The sequence below is a fragment of the Carettochelys insculpta genome, chromosome 1 (genome assembly GCF_033958435.1).
Source record: "Carettochelys insculpta isolate YL-2023 chromosome 1, ASM3395843v1, whole genome shotgun sequence".
NCBI lineage: Eukaryota > Metazoa > Chordata > Testudines > Carettochelyidae > Carettochelys > Carettochelys insculpta.
This window is the reverse complement of record NC_134137.1, coordinates 259,248,591-259,260,922: the sequence shown is the minus strand read 5'-3', so window position 1 is coordinate 259,260,922 and position 12,332 is coordinate 259,248,591. Positions and strand designations below refer to the sequence as shown.

At 53.1% G+C, this 12,332-nt stretch overlaps 1 protein-coding gene across 1 annotated transcript; it reads left to right on the top strand.

Moving 5' to 3' along the window:
• Positions 1 to 7,790: 7,790 nt before the first annotated feature.
• LOC142007191 (perilipin-3-like) lies at positions 7,791 to 12,025 on the top strand. The gene is made up of 8 exons (XM_074983751.1): positions 7,791 to 7,853; positions 8,131 to 8,326; positions 8,450 to 8,461; positions 9,318 to 9,388; positions 9,780 to 10,032; positions 10,477 to 10,673; positions 10,926 to 11,048; positions 11,627 to 12,025. Exons 1-8 carry the CDS (start codon positions 7,791 to 7,793, stop codon positions 12,023 to 12,025), a joined length of 1,314 nt encoding a protein of 437 aa, XP_074839852.1.
• Positions 12,026 to 12,332: the final 307 nt, after the last annotated feature.

Sequence of the window (12,332 nt, the reverse complement as noted above, 5' to 3'; positions counted from 1 at the left end):
CCCACCTCTATTCCTCCCTATACCACACCCCCCTGCCTCAGCCCAGAGCCCTTTTCCACTCCCTTAACCCCTCATTTCTGGCCCTAGTGGGAGCGCTTTCCTGCAGCTCATGTCCTACTGCTCCAGTATCCAGCCTGGTAAAGGTGAGCAAAGTATGGGAGAGGGAGAGCTAGGGGGGCGTGAGACTCCAGGGACAGGGAAGGAAGCAGAGCAGGGGCATTAGGTTTTGTGCAGTAAGAAAGAGAGCAGCTTTCCTCCCTGCTTCAGCTCAGTGTTCAGTGGCCTGCAGGGAGTGGGAGGAACAAGACTGGAGTGTACTCAGGGGAGGGAGTGAAATGGGGCTGGGTAACAAAGCAGCAGGGCTCAAGCACCCCTACCGCTGATGCTTTTAGGAGCATGGCGTCCCGAAATGACAGCTGTGCCAGCCAAAGGAGGCTAGCCCAGAGATTGATGAACCTTGCAAAATTTCTGGTGCATGTGTAACCTGCCCTTAATAGCACCTCTACTATTAACCTGATCCCCCCGCCCTCCCCCCATCCTTAATTAAAAATAAGCACCAAGTGGTGGGAGCACCTGGTTATGGGGGAACGGAATGGTGAGCAGTGTCTGCGGAACTTCCGCATGAGCCGGCAGACCTTCCTGGAGCTCTGCCAGTGGCCCACCCCCGCACTCAGGCACCACGCCACCCGGATGCGGCGCACCCTCCCCGTCGAGAAGAGGGTCACAATAGCTGACTGGAAGCTGGCCACTCCAGACAGCTACCGCTCCATGGGACAGCTGTTTGGAGTGGGAAAAGCCACTGTCGGGGCTGTCCTCATGGAGGAAAGGATGCCTGGGGCTGAACTCCCTGCTGCGGAGGGGGGCCTGGGTTAGGGGGGCTGAGGAGAGGGGCCTGGGTGAAGGCGGTCACACTCTGCAAACCCTCACAGGCACTCATGTTCCCTCCCCACAGGTGGTGCGTGCACTCAACGCCCTGCTGCTGAAGAGGGTAACCCGAGTTGGGGACCTGGACGCGGCCGTCAAGGGATTTGCCGCCATGGGATTCCCCAACTCTTTGGAGCCCTTGATGGGACCCGCTTCCCCATCTGCGCCCCAGGCCACAGTGGTGGCTGCTACGTCAACAGGAAGGGCGACCACTCTGTGGTCCTTCAGGCCATGGTCGACAGCCGTCGCCGCTTCCAGGACATCTACGTGGGCTGGCCTGGCTCTACCCACAACGCTCGCGTTTTCTGGAATTTGGGACTATGCCACCGACTGCAGGCGGGGACCTACAGCCCCCAGAGGGATCTCTCTCTGGGGGATACTACCACCGTACCCCTCTGCCTTATGGAGGATGCGGCATACCCCCTCCAGCCCTGGCTTATGCGGCCCCATACAGGCCATCTCTCTGATAGCCAGGACCGCTACAACGCCCGACTCAACCACGCCCGACAAGTGGTCGAGCGAGCGTTCGGGCGCCTGAAAAGCCGCTGGCGTTGCCTCCTGGCACACCCAGACCTGGGCCTCCCAAACATCCCCCAGGTTGTGGGGGCCTGCTGCACACTCCACAAGCTGGTGGAAAGCAAGAGGGAGGCCTTCGTGCAGGGCTGGGCACAGGAGGCTGCAACAGCCTACCCCCAGCCAGCCAGCCGCCGCCCCGAGCCGCCAGGCCCACCAGGACAGGGTCCGGGTCCGGGAGGCCCTAAGGGAGTACTTTGACCAGGGGGCCCAGTGAGTGACCCCCCCAGCCGTCCCTGCAGCCCGCCCCAGCACCCACACCTCAACTTCACCAAAAGCACGTGGGACACAGGTGTTTGGAAAAATAAAACTATCATTATTTTTACAAGAACAAAAATGTCGCCTCTTTTTGGCATATAAATAATATTAGCAAAAATAAAACAGATTCAATGAAAATAATAACTATATACAATTGGGACATCTCTACAAACTATTACGGGGGGGGTCAACTATAAATAACTATATACAGGGGTGGGGACAACTCTGTACAAGGGGGAGATGTGGGCACGCCACATCCGCCCATCATTCTGGGGCGGGAGTGGACGGGCGCGAGCCCCGCTGCATTCGGCTGGCCAGTCCCCCTGTCAGCCGGGGTCCCAGGCGAGGCCGGCTGTGGGCCGGGAGCACGGGGAGGTATGGCCGAGGCGGGTCCTCAGTCCCGGGTGGCTCTTGCTCTGAGGAGCTGGTGGGTGGGGCAGCAGGCGGGACATCGCGCGGGACAGCAGGTGGCACAGCAGGCAGGAAGCAGCAGGCAGGGTGGCGGGGAGGGCAGCACGGATGACATCAGGGGGAGGAAGACTGGCCACCAGCTCCTCAAACGCATTGGCCACCCGGTTGAATGTGGCCATAAATTCCCGCCAGCCCTCCCGGCGCCAGGCAGCCTGCCGCTCCTCGAATTGGAGCCTCTGCTCCATGAGGTCCGCCTGGCGCTGTAGGGCTGCAGCCACCTCCGGGACATAGGTGGTGGTGGTGCGGCGGTGTCCTCGGCGGCGGTGGGCCCGTACTGGGGCAGGTGGTGACCCCGGGAGGTGGTGCTCCGGTGGTCTGGGAGGGCCGTTGGGGACCACGGATGGTGCGGCTGCAGAAATAGGGGGGATGGGAGGCCGTGAGTACCCAGCCTTGACCCATGGCCCACACCCCATCCCCCCAAGGGCCTGTGTCCCCCCGCATCCATCCCCCATTGGTGCGTGCAGTGATCCTGTGGGCGGTCCCCTCCAGTGGTCCGCCCCTCTCTCCTCCCACTGGGGGGTAGGGCACGGCGCTGTCCATGGGTGGAGGTGCTGCTTTGCACTGGTGGCTGTGGCACCATCCCTGTGCTGTGGATTGCCTGGGCCATGTCAGACTGCGGTGTTGTGGGGATGTGTGGGACCCCCAGTCAAGTGGTGCCCCTGCCCCATGCTCAGGGGGTCTGCGCCCTGTGGGGTACGTACCTGACAGTGCACTGCCAGACTTCAGAGATCCCCATGCAGCAGACACGCGGCTGGAGCTGCGGGACGGGACGTCCAGCACCAGCTCCTGCTCCTCGCTGGACCACTCGGTGGCTGGGGCGGAGGGTCCCGGCTCTAGGCGTGGGGGGGGCAGGGCTGGCCTCTGGACCCGACCCTGTCTCCGAGGGTAGCTGGGGCTCGTCGGCCATGGTGTCAAGGGTGGCTGGGGGGGAGGAGGTGCACCGGGGGCCCAGGATAGCCCTGAGCTCCCAGTAATAGGGGCAAGCAGCGGGGGCAGCCCCAGACCAGCTGGCTGAATCCTGGGCCTTGGCGTAACCCTGCCGCAACTCCTTGACTTTACTCCTGACATGGTCAGGAGTGCGGGCAGGGTGAGCCCGGGCAGCCAGGCCCTCAGCCAGCCGGGCGAACGCCTCCGCATTCCGCCGCTTGCTCCCCATGACGTGAAGAACCTCCTCCTCACCCCAGAGCCCCAGCAGGTCTCGGAGTTCAGGGTCAGTTCAGGAGGGGGGGCCCCGCTTCCTACCCGGCCGCCTGGAGGCCTGGGAGCCCTGGGATGGCCCGGAAGGGGAGCTCTGGGTGTGCTCGGGTGGCTGGCTGGCCGCCATGATGGTGTCCCTCTGGCTGTGCAGGGACCTCGTGGCAGGGCTGCTGCATGCACGCTTGCCGCCAGCTTCCTGCTACGGGCTTTCCAGGTCCCTGCGGCTTTAAGAACCGCTGAGTGCAGAGATCATAGAGCCCTGCAGGGGCTGGCCAGCACGTCTCAACCCCTCAGCTGATTGCTGCCATGGAGGACACCGCTATTTCGAAGTAAGGGGACGCGGATCGTCTACCCACACCCTACTTTGACGTTGAACGTCGAAGGAGGACGCTGTTCCCGTCTTCTGATGGGAACAGCGATTTCGACGTCTCGCCGCTTAACTTCGATTTGAACATTGAAATAGCGCACGGCGCGTGTAGAAGGTGTCAGCAGACGGATGTAAAATGATCTCCAGATTAACCTACATTGCAAAGTGATTATGTTGCAAAGTGACTAGTTAAAACATGATGCAGCAAAATCCAAACTCCTGCCAAAAGCAAGTCTTATAAAAGGTGAGCTCTTGTCAAAGCTTTGGATTCATCCTGCCAAGCAAAAGCCTCATAGCATTGGAGTCAGGAGTGACAGATTCTAGCTTCCCCACTCAGACCAAATCTAACTGGCTTGAGCCTTCGTCTGGTAGCGAGACCCATGTTAGCAGGATTGGGGTCAGTGTGTGGGAACGCGTATGCGTCTTACTTTGTAGTCTCCAAAATTTGGCATATTGCCTTTTCCCCTAAAACGATAACATGGGAGCTGTAGTCCGTACTGTCAGGACTCTGAATCTTCTACCCCAGCCTAGAATCCTCTCTGCGCCCAACCTCCTTCACAGAGCCCGCACCTCCCATCCTCTGCCTCACAACTCTCTGCCCCGGCCCCCAGTCCTCTCCTGCACCCAAACCCTTATCCCTGGCCAGAGCCAGGAGGAGCCTTCCTGCCCCTCCCAGACCAACTCCCTGTCCCAGGAGCCTTCTCCTGCACACGGAACCGCTCATTTCTGGCTCCTCCTGTAGCCTGCATCCCTGGGCAGAGCTCCCCTTACACACCTGAGTCCCCCACCCCAGCGCAGTGAATGTGAGTGAGGTTGAGGGAGAGTGAAGAGTGGAGGGAAATGCAATGGAGTTACCCAGACGCAAGGCCTTGGGGAAGGGGCGGGGCACGCACAGCGCCCGTGGGAAGGAGAGGGGCAGGGAGTGCAGCAGAGGTATTCGGCTTAGTGCATTAGAAAGTTAGCAGTGGGACCTTCCCCTGATGTAGGACAGCCGTGGGGGAGGGGAGATGTCCAGCTGGTGAGTGTTCAGCGGAGGGGTGGCATGGGGCACGGGCAGGTGGAGGCAAGGTGGGGGCAGGGCTTGGGGCAGAGCAGAGGTCAAGCACCTTACACTGCCAGCCACTTGGAAACACAGCAGCCCTGGCACCGGGGCTGACAGTGATGCCAGCCAAAGTAGACGAGGCCGGAGATTTATGAAGTTTGCAGATGGGCTCGTTGAGTGGGGACAAAGAAGACAGATGTCCTGGGGCCTGGCAATTTAAAAGGCCCCATGGTGCTTGGCCACTATAGAGGCTACAGCTGCAAAGGTAGCACCCAGAGCCCTGGGTGGCACACACTGCTGAAGGGCTGGCTTGGGTAGGCTAGTCCTCAGCCCTGTTGCTTTGTGCAGGGTTCCACCTCTTGCAGATGCTCAGAGACGCCTCTCCCACCCGCCCAGGGCCCGCTGAAATCTGCTGGCTGCCCTGCTTACAGGATTCCTTAGGGGTGCATAAACTGCTATTAATAGCGGAAAGAGTCAAATTTTGAAGACTTCTTGTTTATTTTGGCCTCTTCGAGATAGTATATAGCTATGATACTCAGACAGACCCTCACAAGGTATAAGTGTCTATTGAATGCATCATATGTGACATGTCTCGAGAAGATGATAGGAAAATTCTGTGATTTAATCATTAATCCATCAGGATGTCTTTTATTGACCGCTTAAATGATCAATTTGCACTAAGCTATTAACTTTTTGATGAGGTGAATGACATAGATAGTATAAAACTCAATGTAGTACTATAATACATGCAATAATTAATTCAAATGATGGTGGCTCCTTTGCATAACACTGGTTGCTTGTTTGGCTCCTGGACCAGTGAGTATCACTGGAATACAATTTCAACAGATGCTCCTCAATGATCAGGGGGAACAAAACCCAGCAAGGCTGGATTGGCACTGGAAACATCAAAGAGAGTGGCAGCGATGGTTCTGCATGGGGGAGCAGTTTTTGGATGAAACAATAGCGGTTGTGGCTGTCTACCCCCTCAAGAGATGTTTTAAAAATTGCACCTTCACAATATTAATTTCCTTCTTGAAGTTCCAAAGCATTGCATTATTGCCCTGATTCACATGTTTCCCCTGCCCCCGATGACCATCCACCTCATCCTACTGATTAGTAAAGAACAAATTTCAGGACAACATGCAAGACGTTTACTGTACCATAGAAATGCTCCATGCTTCATTTGCCACATTTAGATTCCTTCCAAAACCTGTCTAGACTAAGCCTCGCCAAAATGGGACAGCAGACAGGTCATGAAGGGCAACTTTGGGATCAGCAGAATGGCTGAGCAGGGAGACGTGTTCTGTAGCTGATGGGATAGTAGGCAGTGGAAGGGCTGCTACTGCCTTCCCCACTCGAGATGGGCAGAGAATGGGCAGTCATGAGGGAAGAAGACGTAGATCTTCAGAGTATGTCCTAGGGCACGTGCATAATACAGGCTGGCTTCTCAATTGCCTTGTATCTTGTTTAGTCATTTACTTCAACACACAGTGGGTGATGTTACAAAGGGATTAATTAAAACTCTTGTCTCTCGCCCATCACAGAAAGGGAACTTGTTCCGCTTCTTTTTTCTGAATTGGGGCTGAAAGAGGAGTGAGGAAGGGCTATGCCAGTTACCCGACCCAACTTTTGTTCCCTAACAAAATGTATCCTTCTCTAAGGTGCTTATATGGTCCTGATTGCCAGAGTATCTGAGCACCTCACTACACTTCTATGAGATACAGTAGCTCTATCATCCCCACTGGTCAGAGGGGAAACTGAGGCACTGAGAAGCTAAGCAACTTGGTCAAGGTCACACAGAAGCTCTGTGGGAGAGGATGGAATTGACAGCAGCAGCTCAAATCCGAGGCTAGTGTCCTAACCCTTTGGAAAAATACAAGTCTGTAGAATGCCACTCTTTGCTAGAGTGGGCCAGTTTTCACTTTCAAGCTATGAGCAACGTGCAGAGGAAGCAGGCATCTGGATCTCTGCAACCTTACCACCAGAGAAGGTTTATATATTTTTTTCTTTTTTCGAGATTTTTCAAAACAAAGCCAGAAGTTCAGTTTCAATATTTTCCCTTGTCTCTCTCTTTTCCCATGGTCAATTGCAATGAAGGTCAATAGCTTTTTGTCACAGAAGTTCTTTAGAACATTTGATCTATACTAACTAGCAACTGTTTCAAGACAGCAGTGGTATCAATGAATTCAGCTGGACGACAGCAGAAGACCCGGGGGAATAATTGGAATCACATATGGTGAAGAACTCAGGCCCAAACTTTGCAGTCCCCAAGGGATTTGCATTCTCTTATTGGTCAAGGAAGTGAAAGCTTTCTTTCACTGGCTCCCTAAACTGTCAGTCCTCATTATTTCACCACTCCCTCATAATGACATCACCAGGAGTGTATAAAATCTTGCCAGAGGGGAAGAAAAGTAAGGCAGTGTTTGGAGTCTTGGGTAGGTTGGGGGTTGTGCTTGGGAATAAGGTTTTGAAGGGGGTTTCCTGTCTTTCTTTTTTGTTTTTACCCTTCCTTGGTCATGTCTTTTTGTTTATGCTCCTAAGAAATGTTTGGCTTTGCCTGTGTGCTGTGCTTATATTGTGAAGGAGTTGGTCTTAAGCCCTTTCTCTCCTGTGACAGACTCATGTGCTTTTCATGCACTTAAAAGCAACTTAGAACCAATAGAATCTACAGCCTTCAAAGGGCTTATAAAAATGAGACCTTTTTTTTTTTTTTTTCTGGTGACTCTTATGTGACAGAAAGGAGGAGCGCTTTCTTATCTATATAGTAAAATTTTTGGCTCCACTGCTTTTTACAGAGTAAGTGCTAGATACCAGCCACTTGTTAAGCTGCTGGGGCTACCAATTGGCCATTCTCTGGAGTAGAACCATCTTCTTCCCTTTGAAGGGCTGTATCTCCCTTAGGAAGGGTTACAACTTGCAAAGTAAGCTTCTCTCTCTTCAGGCATATCTAATTCCACTATGGATTCCAATGGCAAGGATACAAAGATGGCATCCCTGGAGCATGGGGAGGAGGAACAGCAGGTAGGTATTGCCTCTTAGGCATCACTGGTTCAGTTGACAAAGACAAAAGATGTCTGGCTTACCCTATTTAAAACCACTTCTCCCCTCCCTGTCCAGTGACCTTTCTGATCGGGCTCATTTCTCTCAAGTGAGACGTAGCTGTTAGGTGTGCTAGCTCTGTAGCCTCTTGCACCATTAGAGAATCCTTTGGACTCGGGGATAACAGTTGAAAAGTAATGAGTGGCTCCAAGCTCCAGCCTTGCTTCTGACTTGCTCATTTTCCTCCTTGCCTCCCTAGACTGTCTTGAAGAGGGTGACCAGTCTACCGCTAGTGAATGCTGCCTGTGATTTGGCTGCAACTGCCTATGCCTCCACCAAGGAGAGCCATCCCTACGTCAAGTCTCTGTGTGACCTGGCAGAGAAGGGAGCGACATCCATAAGCAACGTTGCAGTCGGCAGCCCCGAGTCAGTTCCCCCTGTATTTGAACCTCAGGGTGAGTGAAGTCTCTGCAGAGCTGTGTGTGTGTGTGTGTGTGTGACAACTTGACCATAGGTGCTTAAGAAATGTAGGCCTGCAATATTAGAGGTGGGCATGATGGTAGTGTAGAAAGGTACAGAAGCCCAGGGATGTAAATATCCACCTAGAGGATAAGGAAGGGGTTTGTTGACACTGACTGTTGCTGAACCTGCAGTTGCCTTCATTGTGGCCAGGAAGTAAAGATTCGGGCTCAGCTAACTTTCTTTCAAGAGCAATAATCTTTGCAGGAGATCCAACTGAAAAATGAGCAGATCCCTGTACAACAAGGGATGCTCTAACCTCTTTCAGTCAGGCTGTTTCAGCCTCCTCTACTTAGTACCTGTGGGCCAACAAAACTGCCAACAGTTTAAAAATGGCTCTGAGCTGCTTGTTGAGCTATTGCCTGATGTGACCAGCTATGTCATACGCATGAAGGAAACAATTAACCGACTGTTGCAGTTGAGGCTTTGTGAATGCCCTTCAAAAGGTACTAGGCGGCTACTAAGATGAGGTCAAAATCCTACAAGCTGTAAGACTATATGGAGTGAAATCCTTCCATGTAGTCCAGCTCTACTGCATACAAACCCAAAAAAACCTCTTGCATGAAGAAGGAGCCTGGGAAGTAGAGGGTTAAGAATTGTGCAGTAAGCATGGGGGCGCAGGAACATTTTGCTGCTAGTGGTAACAATCTTGCCTGGGTAAGTGGAAGGAAACCCTAACCTGCAGGAGAGAGACCCTCTCCCACAAGGTGTTTGCATTAAGTAAATGAGGGGCTTGTCCCTTCCTTCCCCATGCCCAGTGAGGCTCTAGATGGTGTCATAGTTGCCGTACACCGACGCTTGCATTCACTCTATGGCAGCCTGAATGCTTGGAAGACCAAGGGGTGTCATTAGAGATGAGCCAGATGCTCTACCTCATGCAGTGGCAAAACCCAAAAAACCAGATGGAAATATGCTGTCTCTCAACAGGGACTAAGGCTGTTGCTGAAGTAGAGAAGGTGGAGGAGACTCTACCAACTCCTCAGCAGACTGCTGAGATGGTAAGTCTGTCCCCACAATGACATGTTGAGCAATATTTTACGAACGCCACTGAAGGTGGAGGCAGGTGTCTAAGGCCTGATAGCGAGCTGCAGATCTTCTACTGAAGAGTTGATGACCTCTTGGGCTGAACAAGGGACAATTCCTGACCTCGGGCCAGGACTCGAGGCAGTTCACTCACATTCAGACTCCAATTAGGGCATCTTGTAAAATGGCCGTGTTCCGTAAGGCTGGGTGTGGGGGAGGAATAAGGTCACCCTAGCAAGGTAGGGAGTTCTTAATGTCTAGATGGACAAGTGGTAAACATCCTCCAGTGACTCGACTCCCTGGGCCAATGTGGTTTATTGCCCTGAATGTCTGGTCAGTAATGTCTTGCTTCACCCTTCTCTCCAGGCTGTGCCTGACACACAGGAGTCGGTCTCCTCCAGACTGACAGATGTCAAGGAGGCCATGAGCAGAGTGGTAGACATGACGAAGGAGGCTGTGCAGGATGGGCTGAAGGCCACCAAGTCAGCAGTGACGGACAGCATGAGCACAGTAGCAGAATCCAGAATGGGCCAACTGGCCATGAGCGGAATGGAAGCAGTGCTGGGGAAGTCAGAAGAGCTCTTGGATCACTACCTTCCCATGACGGAGGAGGAACTGGGTGAGAACACAAAGGACAGGGCTATGGTTTCAAAGAGCAAAGTAACACTCCCTTTGGTCCCAACTTGTCTGGACAAGACTGAGAAGCCTCTCAGCCTGCACTGGCTGACAGATGGGCAGCATTTTCATGTGTAACGTTCTTGGCCAAGGGAGTTCCTGGCTACATGCCCATTGAAAATGATGTGAGCAAGTGGGGGGGAAAGGGTGGTGCTCGAAGGTACTATGGGCATGACTTAGGACTACTTCTTGGAGTCCATGTCAAGTGTGCAGAAACAGTCCTAGCCCTCTTTGTTTGGGGTCAGTTATTAGCTGCCTTAAAGGCAGAGGTTGGTCTCGTGGCTTTTTGAAGGGCTATTCCGCCAAGAATTTGGGGTAGCATTGGGCAGTTGAGTATAGCTTGTCGTCCTTTCCCAAGCTCTTACCCTCAGATTCTTCTTGCCTTCAGCTGAACTTGCTGAATCCATGGAAGGGACTCCAGCGTCTTCAGCACAAGCGCCAGAGCATCGCAGCTACTTTGTGCGTTTGGGTTCCCTGTCGGCCAAACTCCGCCAGCGCGCCTACCGCTATTCCCTAGACAAGATGAGGCATACCAGCCAAAGCATCAATGAGGCTCTGTCCCAGCTTCGTCAGGTCATCGGACTGGTAAGGACTCGCTCCGCTTCAGGAGGCGGTCTACTAGTAAACTCTAGCCCAGTGCCTGGGCAAATAGAGTTGCTGGGGGCTTGGACTCCTTTGCCCTACTCCCCTGCCTTTCAGGCCAGGGAACTCTTCCACTTCATCCTGTGCGGACCAGGGCGTGATAGACTTATAGAACATAAAATGTCTGCAGGTTGAAGTTGTGTCCTCAAGCAGTAGAGCTAGAGGAACTGAGAGATTTATTCAATCCCTTTCTAGATTGAATACATCAAAGAAGGTGTGAGGCTCCAAGATGCCCGGGAGAAGTTCCAGGAGATGTGGCTGAACTGGAGTCAAAAGCAGCCAAAAGGCAGTGAGATCACAGACTTGGAAGAGACAAGGGTATGTCCATAGCTCTACCCTTCTGCTCGGAGGCTGAAAAGTGTTTTGGGCCTTGCAAGGTAGCTGCTGAGCTCCTCAACCAGACGACAGATACCTGGTGACCACCTACCTTGAGGGGAAAACAGGGTTGCACATAAGTGTTCCTTGAATACATCTCATATTGGTCAGTCGTGAATGCTGTGTCCAAGGGGCTTCCCTTCCCTTCTTGGTAGGGTAGCTGTAAGTGTTGCCCTCCCTTAACCTCAGCATAGCCTTCCAACCTTTAGTCATGTAACTGATTAGGAGATCCCTAGGCGCTCTCTCATCGAACTCTGTTCCATGCAGCTTATGTCTTAGTGTCACAGGCTGCAAACAATGGTAATACAGGCTTCCTGAGTCCTAAAAGCCAAATAGCTTCCCTTTCTATGGAAAGAATGGCTAAAGCCAACGCTCTTTCCATGAAAGAGCTCCTGGTTTCTGTCCCTGCTATCCTTTTCAGCACAGCTTCCAGCATGAGGAAATCTCCAGAAGAGGTAGCAGCAAGTCCCATCTTTGTGTGTCTGTGGTGAACGTAAACCTTGGGTTTGTTTCTCCACCAGATGGAGTCTGAGACTCTGGCCATGTCCCGCAGCATTCTCCAGCAGCTGCAGGATGCCTGCCAGGTGCTAGTATCCAGCATTCAAGGCCTCCCCACCAGCCTTCAAGATAAGGTGCAGCAGGTGTATCGCAACATGGAAGAGCTCCGTGCCTCCTTCTCAAGCGTTGGTTCCTTCCAGGATCTCTCCAGCAGCCTCCTGACCCAGAGCCGGGAGATGGTGAGCAGGGCCCAGGAATATGTGGATGAGCTGATGGCTTACATGATGCAGAACGCACCTCTGTCCTGGATTGTGGGTCCCTTCATCCCCTCAGGTAAGGGGTCTGCAGGTTCCGTGGAACCACCAAGCCAAGAAAATGAGGATAAAGAAGCAGAAGTCGCAACAGCATCTAAGGCTGACTGATGACCTAAAACTGGGAACACTGAATTTCAAAGAAGGAAGGCAGAATTCTTTTTGTCCCCCAGCTGTCCACCCAACTCTGACTTCACATGCACGAGAGACTTCTTCTTCTTCTTCTCCAGGAGGCTCTGTTTAGATGGAACTTGAGGGAGGTACAGCATGGGAGCATTTAGAAGTGCTAGTGGTATTAATGTATGCCAGCTGTTGACCTGCCCCTCCGCTTGTTTCTCAGTTGACCTGTTTAAATCTGAGGGAAGGAATGTGACTGACTGAGGCTTCAGATGGCTTTGCCTGAGCAGGGCCCAGGTGT